Source organism: Syngnathus acus, chromosome 9 (genome assembly GCF_901709675.1).
Source record: "Syngnathus acus chromosome 9, fSynAcu1.2, whole genome shotgun sequence".
Classification (NCBI taxonomy): Eukaryota; Metazoa; Chordata; class Actinopteri; order Syngnathiformes; family Syngnathidae; genus Syngnathus; species Syngnathus acus.
The window spans coordinates 8,954,163-8,965,236 of NC_051094.1; the positions used below are offsets into that span (position 1 = coordinate 8,954,163).

Consider the following 11,074-nt stretch of genomic DNA (forward strand, 5'->3'; position numbering starts at 1 on the left):
GTTTTTGAGCACCTTTTATGCGTGTTTACTTAATGATCCGAACTAGTGTATGCGAATATTTGTCATTTTTCACATGTCCTGAGTGTTGTTAGTCACCTAAATGTTGAACAGAGGCTGTGATGTACCGAAGTCAAATTCCTTGTTTGGCACGCTCAAGCTCAAGCATGGCGAATAAAAACTCTTGAATCTTGAATCTAGTGTCATATGCATGATGTGGGAGTGTCTTTTGTGCAAGTTGCGAAAAGAGGCGTTTTTGTGTGACTTGAATTGAGCTTTCTCGGCTACCGTACACTACCGCTTCAGTGAGCAGCTAGCTCTTCAGGTTGTTGCCATTTGGGGTTTCAAGTGAGTAATGTCAACTTTTTCCAAGCTCTCGATTTGCCTTATGTATGTAAATGCGTACATGTAAACAATGACATGAAAGGAGAATATTTGTTAGTCGTTAGGTCAGTGGAAACTCGCTAGCTCTCGTGAAACAAGAGGTGGAGCGTTAGCTAGCACACCCACAAGTAGCACTCACTCGGCTGTAAATCAATCGATAGTCAAGGAAAGCGTTTGACTTGAACGTTGTTTTTCTATGTTTTTCCATGTCCAAATTTGAAGACTGGAGGCTCCGCGTCGGCTGCTGGTCGTCTATCTGCATATCTCGAAAGGTACCTCCCCATTTTGTTTGCCTCCTTATCTTAAATGTAGAAGGTCGTGTCATATAGGACTTAAAATATTCCAAAATGTTATCAAAGGACATTTTAAGTGGTCAATTCCCAAATGAATAATGTCCTGATGATTATTTGGGCCACAGTGAAAAGAAACAAAATAATTGCTCTACAATGGTTAAAGTTACATGTCAATTTAAGAAGTATAGTTTTGAAAAATGTACTTGCATTTGAACTTAAAAAGTATATTTTTGATCATAGTTGGCACACATGAAAAGTGAAAGTGTACCACTTTGTTCTTCTAAAATTATGACTTGAATCTAAAAAAATGTATCAATCTAAAGAAAAAAATTGTGTTAGTTAGTTGGTAGTGTTATGTGCTTGAGGAGCTGATGTGCGATGTCATCTTGTCATGGCATACCAGGGAGAAGGTGAGCACATGCAAGCAGCTGACATCTCTCACAAAACCCAAGTGCCAGGTACTGCACAATATCATCATCACACTCGTCTGGATGTGTTTTTTCATGACATAGATGCAAACCAAGTTAGTTAAATATGTTTCTGACTAACTTGGTTTGCGTCAGTGTCATGGAAAAACGTGTCCAAAAGTGAGTGGTGGTGGTACTGTGCAGTACCTGGCACTTAGGTTTTGTCCCAGTGAGAGATGTTTGCATGTGCTCACCTTCCCCCTAGTGCCTGCCATGAGAAGTAAGTGACATCGTACCTGAGCTCATCAAGTACTTAAGCTGCTTCCATGCAGGCAGGGCCTTTCTAACTGCTTTTCTATTCAATAAATTGTTCAAATGGAATGTGAGGCTTTGTGATTTATGAGCAAATTTGCTCATCTGAAGTCTTTCATGCTTGGTGGTCACTGCATTGTCAAAGTACTGTTTGAAGTCTTGAGTTGGCCACTTCCAAAACCTAAGTGTCCACTACTATGGACACAAGTTTTCAGCCTTGAGGTAAGCGTCACTGCAACAGAGCCAAATCTTTGACTGCTTTGACTCGTGGAGACAGAGTGAAGCAGTCAAACACTTGGGCTCTGTTCAGTGGCTGAAGGCAAACACTCAACTCAAAGCTGAAAAGAACCTTCCAAAACCTAAGTGCCACTTTGCCCGCCTCCTACCTCCGCCCAAATTCAGCCTGGCCAATCACGTCTCATCGCAAAATTTGCATAACCACGCCCACTTTCTGGCAGCCAATCAGAATGCAGCGTTTGCACATCCAACCAATCAAATTGCTTCATTTTAAGGAAACCACGCCCACTCCAACGCTAACCAATCACAGATCACCTCATTTGCATATCCACGCCCACTTTCTGGCAGCCAATCAGAATGCAGCGTTTGCACATCCAACCAATCAAAGTGCGTCATTTTAAGGAAACCACGCCCACCTCATTTGCATATCCACGCCCACTTTCTGGCAGCCAATCAGAATGCAGCGTTTGCACATCCAACCAATCAAATTGCTTCATTTTAAGGAAACCACGCCCACTCTAACCAATCACCTCATTTGCATATCCACGCCCACCTTTCAACCAATCACAGCCTTTCATTCTCATTGCTCCACCCACTTTTAGAGCTCTCCGCCAATCATGAAGCAGTATTCGTCATGATTCCGCCCCCTTTCTCAAAAAATTTCACCAGGAAAAAAAATCCAGAAATTTTTTGGGTGGTGAAAAATAAAATTATTTTGTTGGAAAGAAAATTTTTCGTTTTGATTTGATGTTTGAAAATTGAGTTGAAAGTTTGTTATTTGTAAAAAAGCTTTATTTCTTTTGCAGAGTAAACATTCAATCACAAAGTAACAAGTTGGATGGCAGTCTGCTCGTTGCCGAGTGGTCGGCCAGAGGGACAAGTGGTGAAGTGGTCAGCCAGAGAGAAGAGTGGCCGGCCAGTGTTACTCCATGCCTGGACCTGAGACAAAAAGAGATTGGCAAGTAAAAAGCTAAGTCAACGTTTTGTGCAGACAATGTTTTGGCATGATACATACCAGTGCGCAAGTAGAGTATTGTACAGAGTATTGCAAGCTGCATGACCAGGAAGCTGATTTTGTTCCTTGCTGCATGACCCAGGAAGTTGATTTTGTTCCTTGCTGCCTGTCAGAAAATTGGAGAAAAAAAAATATTGGAATAAAGATAAGATTGTGCAATGAGGAGCATTTAAAGTGCCTTACTTCTCAGGTTGCCAAAGTGCTGCTGGTATGCGGCTCTGCTCTTGTCATCAGCTTCCGCTATGAGCAGGTACTTGATGGTGCTTCACACCGGACACAAAAAAAAAAAAGTTACTCAAAAATGTTGAAACATGTTTGCTAAAATGTCATTTACTATCCTTCTCTTACCAGCAGAGGGCTCTTCAGGCAGCACGGACCCAGGTGAACGAGCTGACAGAGGCTGAAGACAAACTGGCAGGCTTTTCACTTTCTGGACCAGAATTTGCCATCTCTGCCTGGAAAGAAAAAGGAACATTGACAACGACTCCATTTAAGTTTACTGCTTTTATTTTTAACTGTAGACTGGAAGCAGCCGGTCGCTGGTGCACAGGCAGAGTTCCTGAAATGTTGTAAAGACTCTCCAGGGTGGACACCTGCACACAACACAAACAAGGGAGCCATCAAGCTGCCATTTAGTACATTTTATCTGAGCGTCAACTCTGAAAATGGACAGCCTTAAGGAACCTCTGCATGGTTTTGGAGGGCTGGTTCCTTTGTCCAGCAGGTGGCAGATTTTCCAACTGCATCCTTACTGGAAACTGCTCTGCAGGAAGAGGCAGGCATACAAAAAACAGGTAAGTGCTTTTAAACAATGCCAAGTTAGTAGTAAGTTGTCACCTGTCAGCACGTTGGACAGGAGGTTGATTCCACAGGTTCAAAACTTTGTAGATCTTCACCAGTCGATCCATGCTGCAGAAACTAGGTCCTTTGGCCCCACCTGGTGGACAAAAGGAAGAACATGCTGAAATGTTTGACGTGTCAAACATTTGGACGTGTGCACGTTTCATCAGTGAGGAATGGAGGGCAGCGCCGGACGTCTCTCCAACCACAGCTTGCTGGTCTAAAAGACACGGTAACGTTACAACCATTCTGCTTTTAAATTTTCAGCCTAACAAGCAAATTGGGCTGGGTAACGTGTTGAGCAAGAGTAGACCTACCTGCAAGTGTCGCATGAAGCCATGAGAGGACTGCAAGTCGGCCATCTTGGACCCTGCAGACAAAAGAAAAAATGCTTGATTTAGTCAATTTGATAAAAATATTTTTGCCATTTTGCAGTCAATCTGCTCCCTCTGTTGCAGATGCAGGCCTGTGGACAGAAATGAGAAGACAATTAGAAGCAGTCGACTGAAAGAGTTACCTTTAAAACTCAGAAAGTCAGTCGGCCGTGTCGGGCTCGTTTTAAAGATTCGCACCTGCAGACAGAAAGTAGAAAATTAATGCATCGAAATATTTTAGTCATTCATTCTCTGGTGGATTTATGCAAACGCTGCTTTGTCAACTTACCTTCGGCCAAACGGCGCTGTTTTCTAGACGTTGCTAAATGTTTGTGCAAAAATTGGGTTAGTCATCTTTCCACATGCGTGCTTAGAGCTTTCAAAATGTAGATGTACTTACCCACCGTTAAATGCTTCAATTGTTTCGTTGCACGCCAAATAAAAGCGTTTTGGTGGTCGTTGAAGATGTTAACTGCTAACGCTAGCTTCTGCAAACGTTTTAGCTCGCATGCTTGCAAGATGGAAGCACGCCTAAAGTGCAAGTTGACGCTGAAAGAGAGCAAAAGCAGTTAGTTTGAAAAGGTTAGCAATCGTTGAACACTCACCTTGTCACTTTGAAACGCTGTTGTGGAAAAGAGGGCAGCCGGCGGACCAGAGCAACGTGGCGCTCGCTGTCAGACGTGAGTGACAGAATGAGCGTCGCGTTCTTGACGCCTTTTATACTCTTTTTGCGATGACGTCATTAAAAGGAGGGAGGGGGAAAAAATCAATCTCAGGCACTCAGTAAAGAGGGAGAAAAACGCTATGTGGAGTCATTGGGGGATACTGGCCTCGAACCAGCTCTGCAAACTTCGGAGTCAATGGTGTTATCCCCTCGACCATTATCCGTTGATCAGCAACCAAATAATCTTTTTCTATTATCCCAAATCATGAAGCTATCTTCAGGAAAGGTTCAGAGTAACCTTCAATTTCAAACACTTGACCATCCATGCAAGAGCTCGAATGGCCGAATGGTTGTAACTTTTACCTTGAGTTTGGGAGAGGTGGGTTCGAATCTTATGTGTCGCTCTATTTGATTTGCAAAAGCTGCAAAGAGCAAGTCTCGAACCCGAGGCTGCTGGACACCAACCTAAGTCATAAACCATTCAGCCATTTTGACGTTGAATTTTTTTGAGTTTTGTTATGTATTCATAGTATGTGTTTCACGAAATAGCTAAAATTACTAAATCACATCTATATTTCAGAAGACCCAATGGTGTAGTACGTAAAGCTTTTGCCTTATGTTCGGGAGAATCCAGTTCGAGTCTTACACTATGCAAACTTTAACTTAAAGTCTGCTTCGTGTGGGGCTCGAACCATGCTCTCCCGAACACCGGGTAAAGTTATAAACCATTCTACCATTTTGCCGGGGAAAATCGGCTTTTTTTTAAGGTAGTGTATTGTACGTAGAGGACGTCTGGTCGAAAAGGAAAAATTGACGTTCATTTTACGCTGGGTTCCATACAAATGAATGGGGGCACTGCCATCTTGCGGTAGCTTGGCGTCATTACATACATAAACGAGTCAAAAGCCTGTATGTTTAATATCGTACGACGTACGTATTTATTTAATTCTGCTTATGTGATGGTATTTGAAACTAAACAAATGTACAGTAAACTACTCATGTGTTTAAGTTCTAATAACCATATTGTAACTGAACTAAAAAGATATTTTCATTAAAGAAGGAGCAATGATGAAATGGAAATGGACATGTTCATTTTACGCTGGGTTACATACAAGTGAATGGGGGCACTGCCATCTTGTGGTAGGTTATTCATTACATGAACCGCTTTATTGACGATAGTTAAAAGCCCATTCATCCATCCATTTTCTGTACCGCTTTGTCCCCACGGGGGTCGAGGGCGTGCTGGAGCCTATCCCAGCGGTCATCGGGCAGTAGGCGGGGGACACCCTGAACCGGTTGCCAGCCAATCGCAGGGCACACAGAGACGAACAACCATCCGCACTCGCACTCACACCTAGGGGCAAACGAAAACGTTCAATGTTTAAGAATTCGTTTAAATGCATTTATATTCAAAACAGTTCCATTATTTTGTACAAAACTAAATCACGGTTTGAAATAAGCAGTGGAACACCACACTAACATACCAAAACAGAACTGCATTTGTCAAATATTTTATTTTCTGACTGTTGTTTGCACATTTTATTTATATTTTTTATTATAATATTCCCAGGACAAGCGGTGTAGAAAACTGATGGATTGATGGATAATATTCCCACGCTTTAATTATTTTTGAAGGCACCAAGGCTTTTGAATTTTATCATCAACCAACCAAGGTGGTCCAAACTTTACAAACTCCTGAATGTTTAATTCTCCGCACAAACTTTAAAGGAGACAAAGTGAAATGCCATTATGTTATACTGTATCATTATGTATTTACCGTAATTGCTTCACAAATAGTGCAGTTAGTTCCGTTGGCCGTGCAATTCAATGTGGATTTCATTTGCTGAATAACGGGCATAGAAAATAAACATATGATATGGTAAGACTATAAACATTAGAAGGTCAGTATGCATCAGTTTTCGCCCTCCGTTGCCTGCTCATACACAAGTGCTGAATCAAGTCCTGGACAGTTGCCATCATAGCATCCTCTCGTCTTATTGCTTGCCACGATGCACAAGTCTTGTTCACACCACCTGATGAAGCAATGTAGTATTAAAATTTAAATTCCAGATTGTCAATCACACTTTTTTTTTACCTGAGAGCTGCATAGATGTCAGCTGGAGACGATCCTTTCCAACTTGCATGGTCAATAAGAAGGGCACCTATGATTAAGAGGAAAGGTGTGTGGAGTTACTGGATGGCAGTTTAATCTATTCCAATGCAGTGTATGTTTGCATTTATTATCTACCCGCATAGATGCGAGCCAAGCTGTATGCCAAGTCTCTGGCTGCTAGTTCTAGATAGCCTGGCGCTTTGGTGGCTGCCTCCTGTACAAAACCTTTTAGTTCAGAGAGCGCCCCATCCACTGCTCTCACAGCTGGGTCCAGAGAGGACACACTTGAAGCTCCTGCAAGCAGGGACTACACACATGCATACACAGTATCACTCGAACATTCCCGTTTGATGACAATTGGTGGACTTGCTTGACATGTTCTTCTAAAAAAAAGCTTTTACTTTGGCATGAGTGAAATAAGCATGAAGAACCATCCCGGAGCTCCGATGAACACAGCGCAGCACGTCCAGGGACAGAACATTTGTTGTGCCTTCCCAAATGCTCAGCACCTAACAAAAAAAAAGCATAAACCGTGTAAAGGTAAATAAAGTGTTTTGAACCATCATGACTTTGCCCCCCTAAAATGCCCCCTCATTAAAATGACAAAACGACAACCTTTCTCGATAAAAGATGTTGTAAAGTAGAATAATCAGATGTTAAAACGATTTCATTTCGTAACAGTGCAACAAGAATAGAAAAGAATAAATTCAAAATATGATGAGAATAAAGAAGAAAAAAAATACTATTACAGCATATCGCAAATGGGCCAGCTGCGGTTGCTCTCAGACTGTTGCAATTGTCTTTATGGGAATGTTGACTTACATTTATTACAATTATGACTACATATCCTCTGCAGGGTCACGCAGTCAAGGCACATATAAACAACTATTCACACTCACTTAAACCACTCGGGACAATGTAGAGTGTCCAACTGATGCAGTGTGCATATTTTTTAAATGTGAGCACGCGGAACCCTGACCCTTTCCATGATAGTAACGCGGAAACCTTTTTGTATCTCAATGAATCAGGTTGTAATTTTTGTTTCGTTTATGTAGGAGATAAATACAATGCCAGAAGAAAATCTGGGCCGTTTTTCACCTGTGCATCTCGAAGTAGTCCCGGCAGCCCGGTGTCCTCCATGTAGCCCTGCCCGCCAAAGCTCTCCAAACCTTCTGACACCACGGCGACCGTCTGAGATTAAACAAGAGCTCAGAGGGCAGACTTAGTCGGCTAGCCATTCGCTAGTCCAAAGTACTCGTGCTCGCCTGTTTTCCGGTGTAGAGTTTGACAACAGGTGTGAGCAGACGTAGGAGGTGCGTATCAAACTGGCTGGCGATGCCACTTTCCTCTCGTCCCAAAAGGCGACAGACATCCATCACCAGGAGGAAAGCTCCACGGGTCTCCACCTACGTTTGTCACAGAGATATAAACAACACATTTAGTGACTAGAAAAAGTACACACTGATTAGCTACAAGGATTTAGTGAGACAAGAAAAGAAAAGCACATCCAAGACAGTGGATGCGATGACGTATGACGTAGCATGTGAGAAAAGCATGATGGGAAATGCTGACTGGAGCTTTTATGCCTCAGTGCCTGCCTGCTTACCTCCATCCTGGCAAGGGTCTGCATGTGAAGCGGGTGCTCTTTAAGAAGCTTTCCGAAAGCAGTGCGGCGGGTGGCATAGTCACGCGCTAACTGGACCACCCTGTGTGCACATAAGTATCATTAATTTGCTCCAAAAAAAGAATAAACTTGGACAGGCGATAATAAAAGTGCTTGAGTTGTGCCTTCTCATTGATGCTGCTGCAGCGATGCTGTTGTGGATCCTGGTTATCGTTAGCATGTTTGCTATGGAGGCCACGCCTCTTCCTTCTTCTGACAGCTGGTAAGAAAGAACAGTAAATAAACAATTTCATTTGGTATTCCTGCACAAGTGATCGCGATCCATAAGGAGAACTGTCTCTAAAAGTGCCCAAAAATCACCCTGTGTGCCGGGAGGCCGTCCAGCAGTAACTCGGCTGTGGGCATCTGTCTGGTGCCCAGCTTGTCCTTCAGTCTTTGAACCTCAATCCCTCTCAGACAGCCATCATGGTCTCGACTCACCTCTGCGTAGAACAGAGACAAACCTCGGCTGCCCTTGAGGAACACAAACACGGAATTATTAGCGAAACTTTATTCTACACACACGGACACAAACACACATATAGTTTTGGGAATACCGGTATGGTCGCTCCTGATCTGTCACACACTCTGGCCAGTGTGAGAGTCATGTCGGCGTCAGTGGCAGAGGTGAACCATTTGAAGCCATAAAGTTTATACCAGCCATCACTTTGCGGAACAGCCATTGTTGCTGTGCCACTTCCTGCCAAACACAAACACCCACACACACCCACACACAGAGGTGAGTTTTGTATCAAAGTTGTACGAATGCATTATAACAACAACTCACCTACATCTGAGCCTCCTTGTCTTTCTGTCATCCACTGTCCCGATGTCCAGAAATGCTCAGGCTGACGGCTGGTCAGTCGATTGTAGGCTGCTTCTACAGGCCAAGAAACGCCTGTGGACTTCAGATAAACACACATATGTCAAATTAACTATTACTTTCTTCATTCAGCAAAGGACTATTACTTTCTTCATTCAGCAAAGGCCCATTACTTGACACATTAAAACATCTCGGCACACCATCAAACAAATGTGACAAAAAGCACAATATACTAGCATAAATAATGATCGTATGCAATGCTGTTGTATGGACGGCAGCAAGTTCTGCCATCTAGTGGAAGAGTATTTAATTGTTCTGATTGGATGATGGAGGCGGAACTGCCACATACAATTGCAATGGAGCACAACAACCTTAAAAAAAAATAAAAAAAGATACATTTTCATTATAACTCTACTAAAGCTAAGATGTTACTCAACCTGAATGACTTTGGCAGCCCCATCAGTCATGGCCAGGGGGCAAGTGTAAAGGCCAGAGGAAGGGGAGAAGATGTACAACTTGCACATCTGATAAACCCGGCTGGAACAAAAACACACTTAGATCAACTCAATTTGTCAAAATGATCCACTGGTTATAATAAGCGGGGGCAACCTCCACTCTCCCATTGGCCTCTCGTAAGCGATGGCAACCAATCCCTCCTGCGCAGACAGCTCTTTCATGCGTTTCCATGCTGGGGAAGTCAAGATGTGATCCACTCTGCGTCCCCAAGGGTCAAAGTGCACCAACCGCGGAGGAGTAACCTCACACTCTCTGCCCCAGCCGTCCACCTCTGCCGCCACACGATTGCCAAAGGCACGTAAGTCTGAGAACACTGCCTATGAAATAAACATGCAAATGCTAAGTATTACCAACAGTTCTCTGTGTGTTACAGTCATCATGATACTGACCTCTTGAGGAAGGTGTCTCCTCAAGTAACCCCTCAATAAGGCATCCTCCAGAAAAGGGTTCTTGAGTACAGGTCTGTCCTGAAAGAAAGATCCCAGCCTGGCTGCAGAAAAGGGCAGAAGTGCCACCGTTTCCCAGAGTTGCTCATCCTCAGATGGTCTCGAGCCTGCTTCAGTGCTACTGACACATCTAATGTGGATGGCGGGCCGGGTGACACCATACAGCATCTTCCAGCCACGGCAGCCAGCAGCCTGGGCTGACATGGCTCAGTCTAAAAGGAGGCGGTGGAGACAAAAAAGACGACTTCATTCCATTGAGTTGTTCAGGCTTGAATGGAAAAGGAACGTTGATCCCACTTGCAAAGCTGACTGGCACACCCAGGATTGGTCGCTGTCAACCACAGGACACAGTTTTATTTTCGACAATTTGGAAAATGTACAATCTACATTTAGCTTGGTTTTCTCTGTGGCAGAAACTGCACAGTACTGTACCCAGAGAAATCACACACAAGCTTTACAGAGAAAGTTGGCTACGAGATTCGAACATCAAATTTAGAAGTGAGGCACACATGGTAACCAAACTCGTTTATCACTATTAAAATGTAAGGTCAATTATGTTGCACATCTACTCGTGTCAACTATCAATTGCTGCTCAATAAAATAACTTTAAAAGTCCACAGTTCGCTGCTGTTAATGTCTGTACAATAGGTCGAACACAAATCTGAGTCCAAGGTCATGCTTGTCGTATTTCACTTTCAACTTTTTAATGTCGAGTATTAGCTTCTCTGCTGATAGTTAGCCGAGCTTTACGAGCACTCGATCTGCTAACAATTAGACTTCAAGTAACAGTACACGCTTTAGTATAATTTGTACGAGTTGACGATTTTCCCTTATGTTTTATGTGATCTTAAGTCTCGATAGAAGTATGAAGTCATACGTAAAAGGTACGTTGGTTAAAAGGGCCGAGCTTACCGAGCAGCTTTGTTTATGTTTACCAAACGAAACGTTCGTTTTCAAAATAAGAGCTCCAGCTGTCATCCACTGAGGCCT

At 43.2% G+C, this 11,074-nt stretch overlaps 2 protein-coding genes and 2 long non-coding RNA genes across 10 annotated transcripts; 2 read left to right on the plus strand and 2 right to left on the minus strand.

Moving 5' to 3' along the window:
• Positions 1 to 306: 306 nt before the first annotated feature.
• On the plus strand, positions 307 to 2,571 carry LOC119126841. The gene is made up of 3 exons (XR_005098717.1): positions 307 to 345; positions 604 to 653; positions 2,437 to 2,571. It is a non-coding gene; the product is annotated as an uncharacterized LOC119126841 (long non-coding RNA).
• On the minus strand, positions 2,437 to 4,578 carry LOC119126838. Of its 3 annotated transcripts, XR_005098714.1 has the most exons (7): positions 4,465 to 4,578; positions 4,260 to 4,408; positions 4,149 to 4,181; positions 3,803 to 4,057; positions 3,483 to 3,705; positions 3,330 to 3,403; positions 3,160 to 3,238 (listed from the first exon to the last, which is right to left on the minus strand). XR_005098714.1 is itself a non-coding variant. In XM_037258296.1 (6 exons), exons 1-6 carry the CDS (start codon positions 3,731 to 3,733, stop codon positions 2,446 to 2,448), a joined length of 744 nt encoding a protein of 247 aa, XP_037114191.1. In that variant the 5' UTR covers positions 3,734 to 3,790; the 3' UTR covers positions 2,437 to 2,445. The 3 variants fall into 3 exon arrangements, 2 of the variants coding, with proteins under 2 accessions (XP_037114191.1, XP_037114192.1); XM_037258296.1 differs by lacking the exons at positions 3,803 to 4,057; positions 4,149 to 4,181; positions 4,260 to 4,408; positions 4,465 to 4,578 and adding exons at positions 2,437 to 2,569; positions 2,646 to 2,751; positions 2,994 to 3,100 and having other exon boundaries at positions 3,162 to 3,238; positions 3,330 to 3,408; positions 3,483 to 3,790; XM_037258297.1 differs by lacking the exons at positions 3,803 to 4,057; positions 4,149 to 4,181; positions 4,260 to 4,408; positions 4,465 to 4,578 and adding exons at positions 2,437 to 2,569; positions 2,646 to 2,751; positions 2,994 to 3,100 and having other exon boundaries at positions 3,162 to 3,238; positions 3,357 to 3,408; positions 3,483 to 3,789.
• On the plus strand, positions 2,844 to 3,767 carry LOC119126840. 2 transcript variants are annotated; one of them, XR_005098716.1, is made up of 3 exons: positions 2,844 to 2,895; positions 2,997 to 3,439; positions 3,753 to 3,767. It is a non-coding gene; the product is annotated as an uncharacterized LOC119126840 (long non-coding RNA). The 2 variants fall into 2 exon arrangements; XR_005098715.1 differs by lacking the exon at positions 3,753 to 3,767 and adding an exon at positions 3,518 to 3,639.
• A 1,336-nt stretch (positions 4,579 to 5,914) lies between the features above and the next one.
• Positions 5,915 to 11,035, minus strand: LOC119126800 (acyl-CoA dehydrogenase family member 11-like). Of its 4 annotated transcripts, none has more exons than XM_037258223.1 (15): positions 10,988 to 11,035; positions 10,028 to 10,296; positions 9,732 to 9,955; positions 9,560 to 9,659; positions 9,087 to 9,204; positions 8,857 to 8,999; positions 8,621 to 8,773; positions 8,425 to 8,519; positions 8,243 to 8,342; positions 7,902 to 8,042; positions 7,735 to 7,827; positions 7,038 to 7,145; positions 6,772 to 6,943; positions 6,619 to 6,685; positions 5,915 to 6,556 (listed from the first exon to the last, which is right to left on the minus strand). In XM_037258223.1, the coding sequence occupies exons 2-15, from the start codon at positions 10,286 to 10,288 to the stop codon at positions 6,436 to 6,438; spliced, it is 1,896 nt and encodes a 631-aa protein (XP_037114118.1). In that variant the 5' UTR covers positions 10,289 to 10,296; positions 10,988 to 11,035; the 3' UTR covers positions 5,915 to 6,435. The 4 variants fall into 4 exon arrangements, with proteins under 4 accessions (XP_037114118.1, XP_037114117.1, XP_037114116.1 ...); XM_037258222.1 differs by having other exon boundaries at positions 10,973 to 11,011; XM_037258221.1 differs by having other exon boundaries at positions 10,962 to 10,991.
• Positions 11,036 to 11,074: the final 39 nt, after the last annotated feature.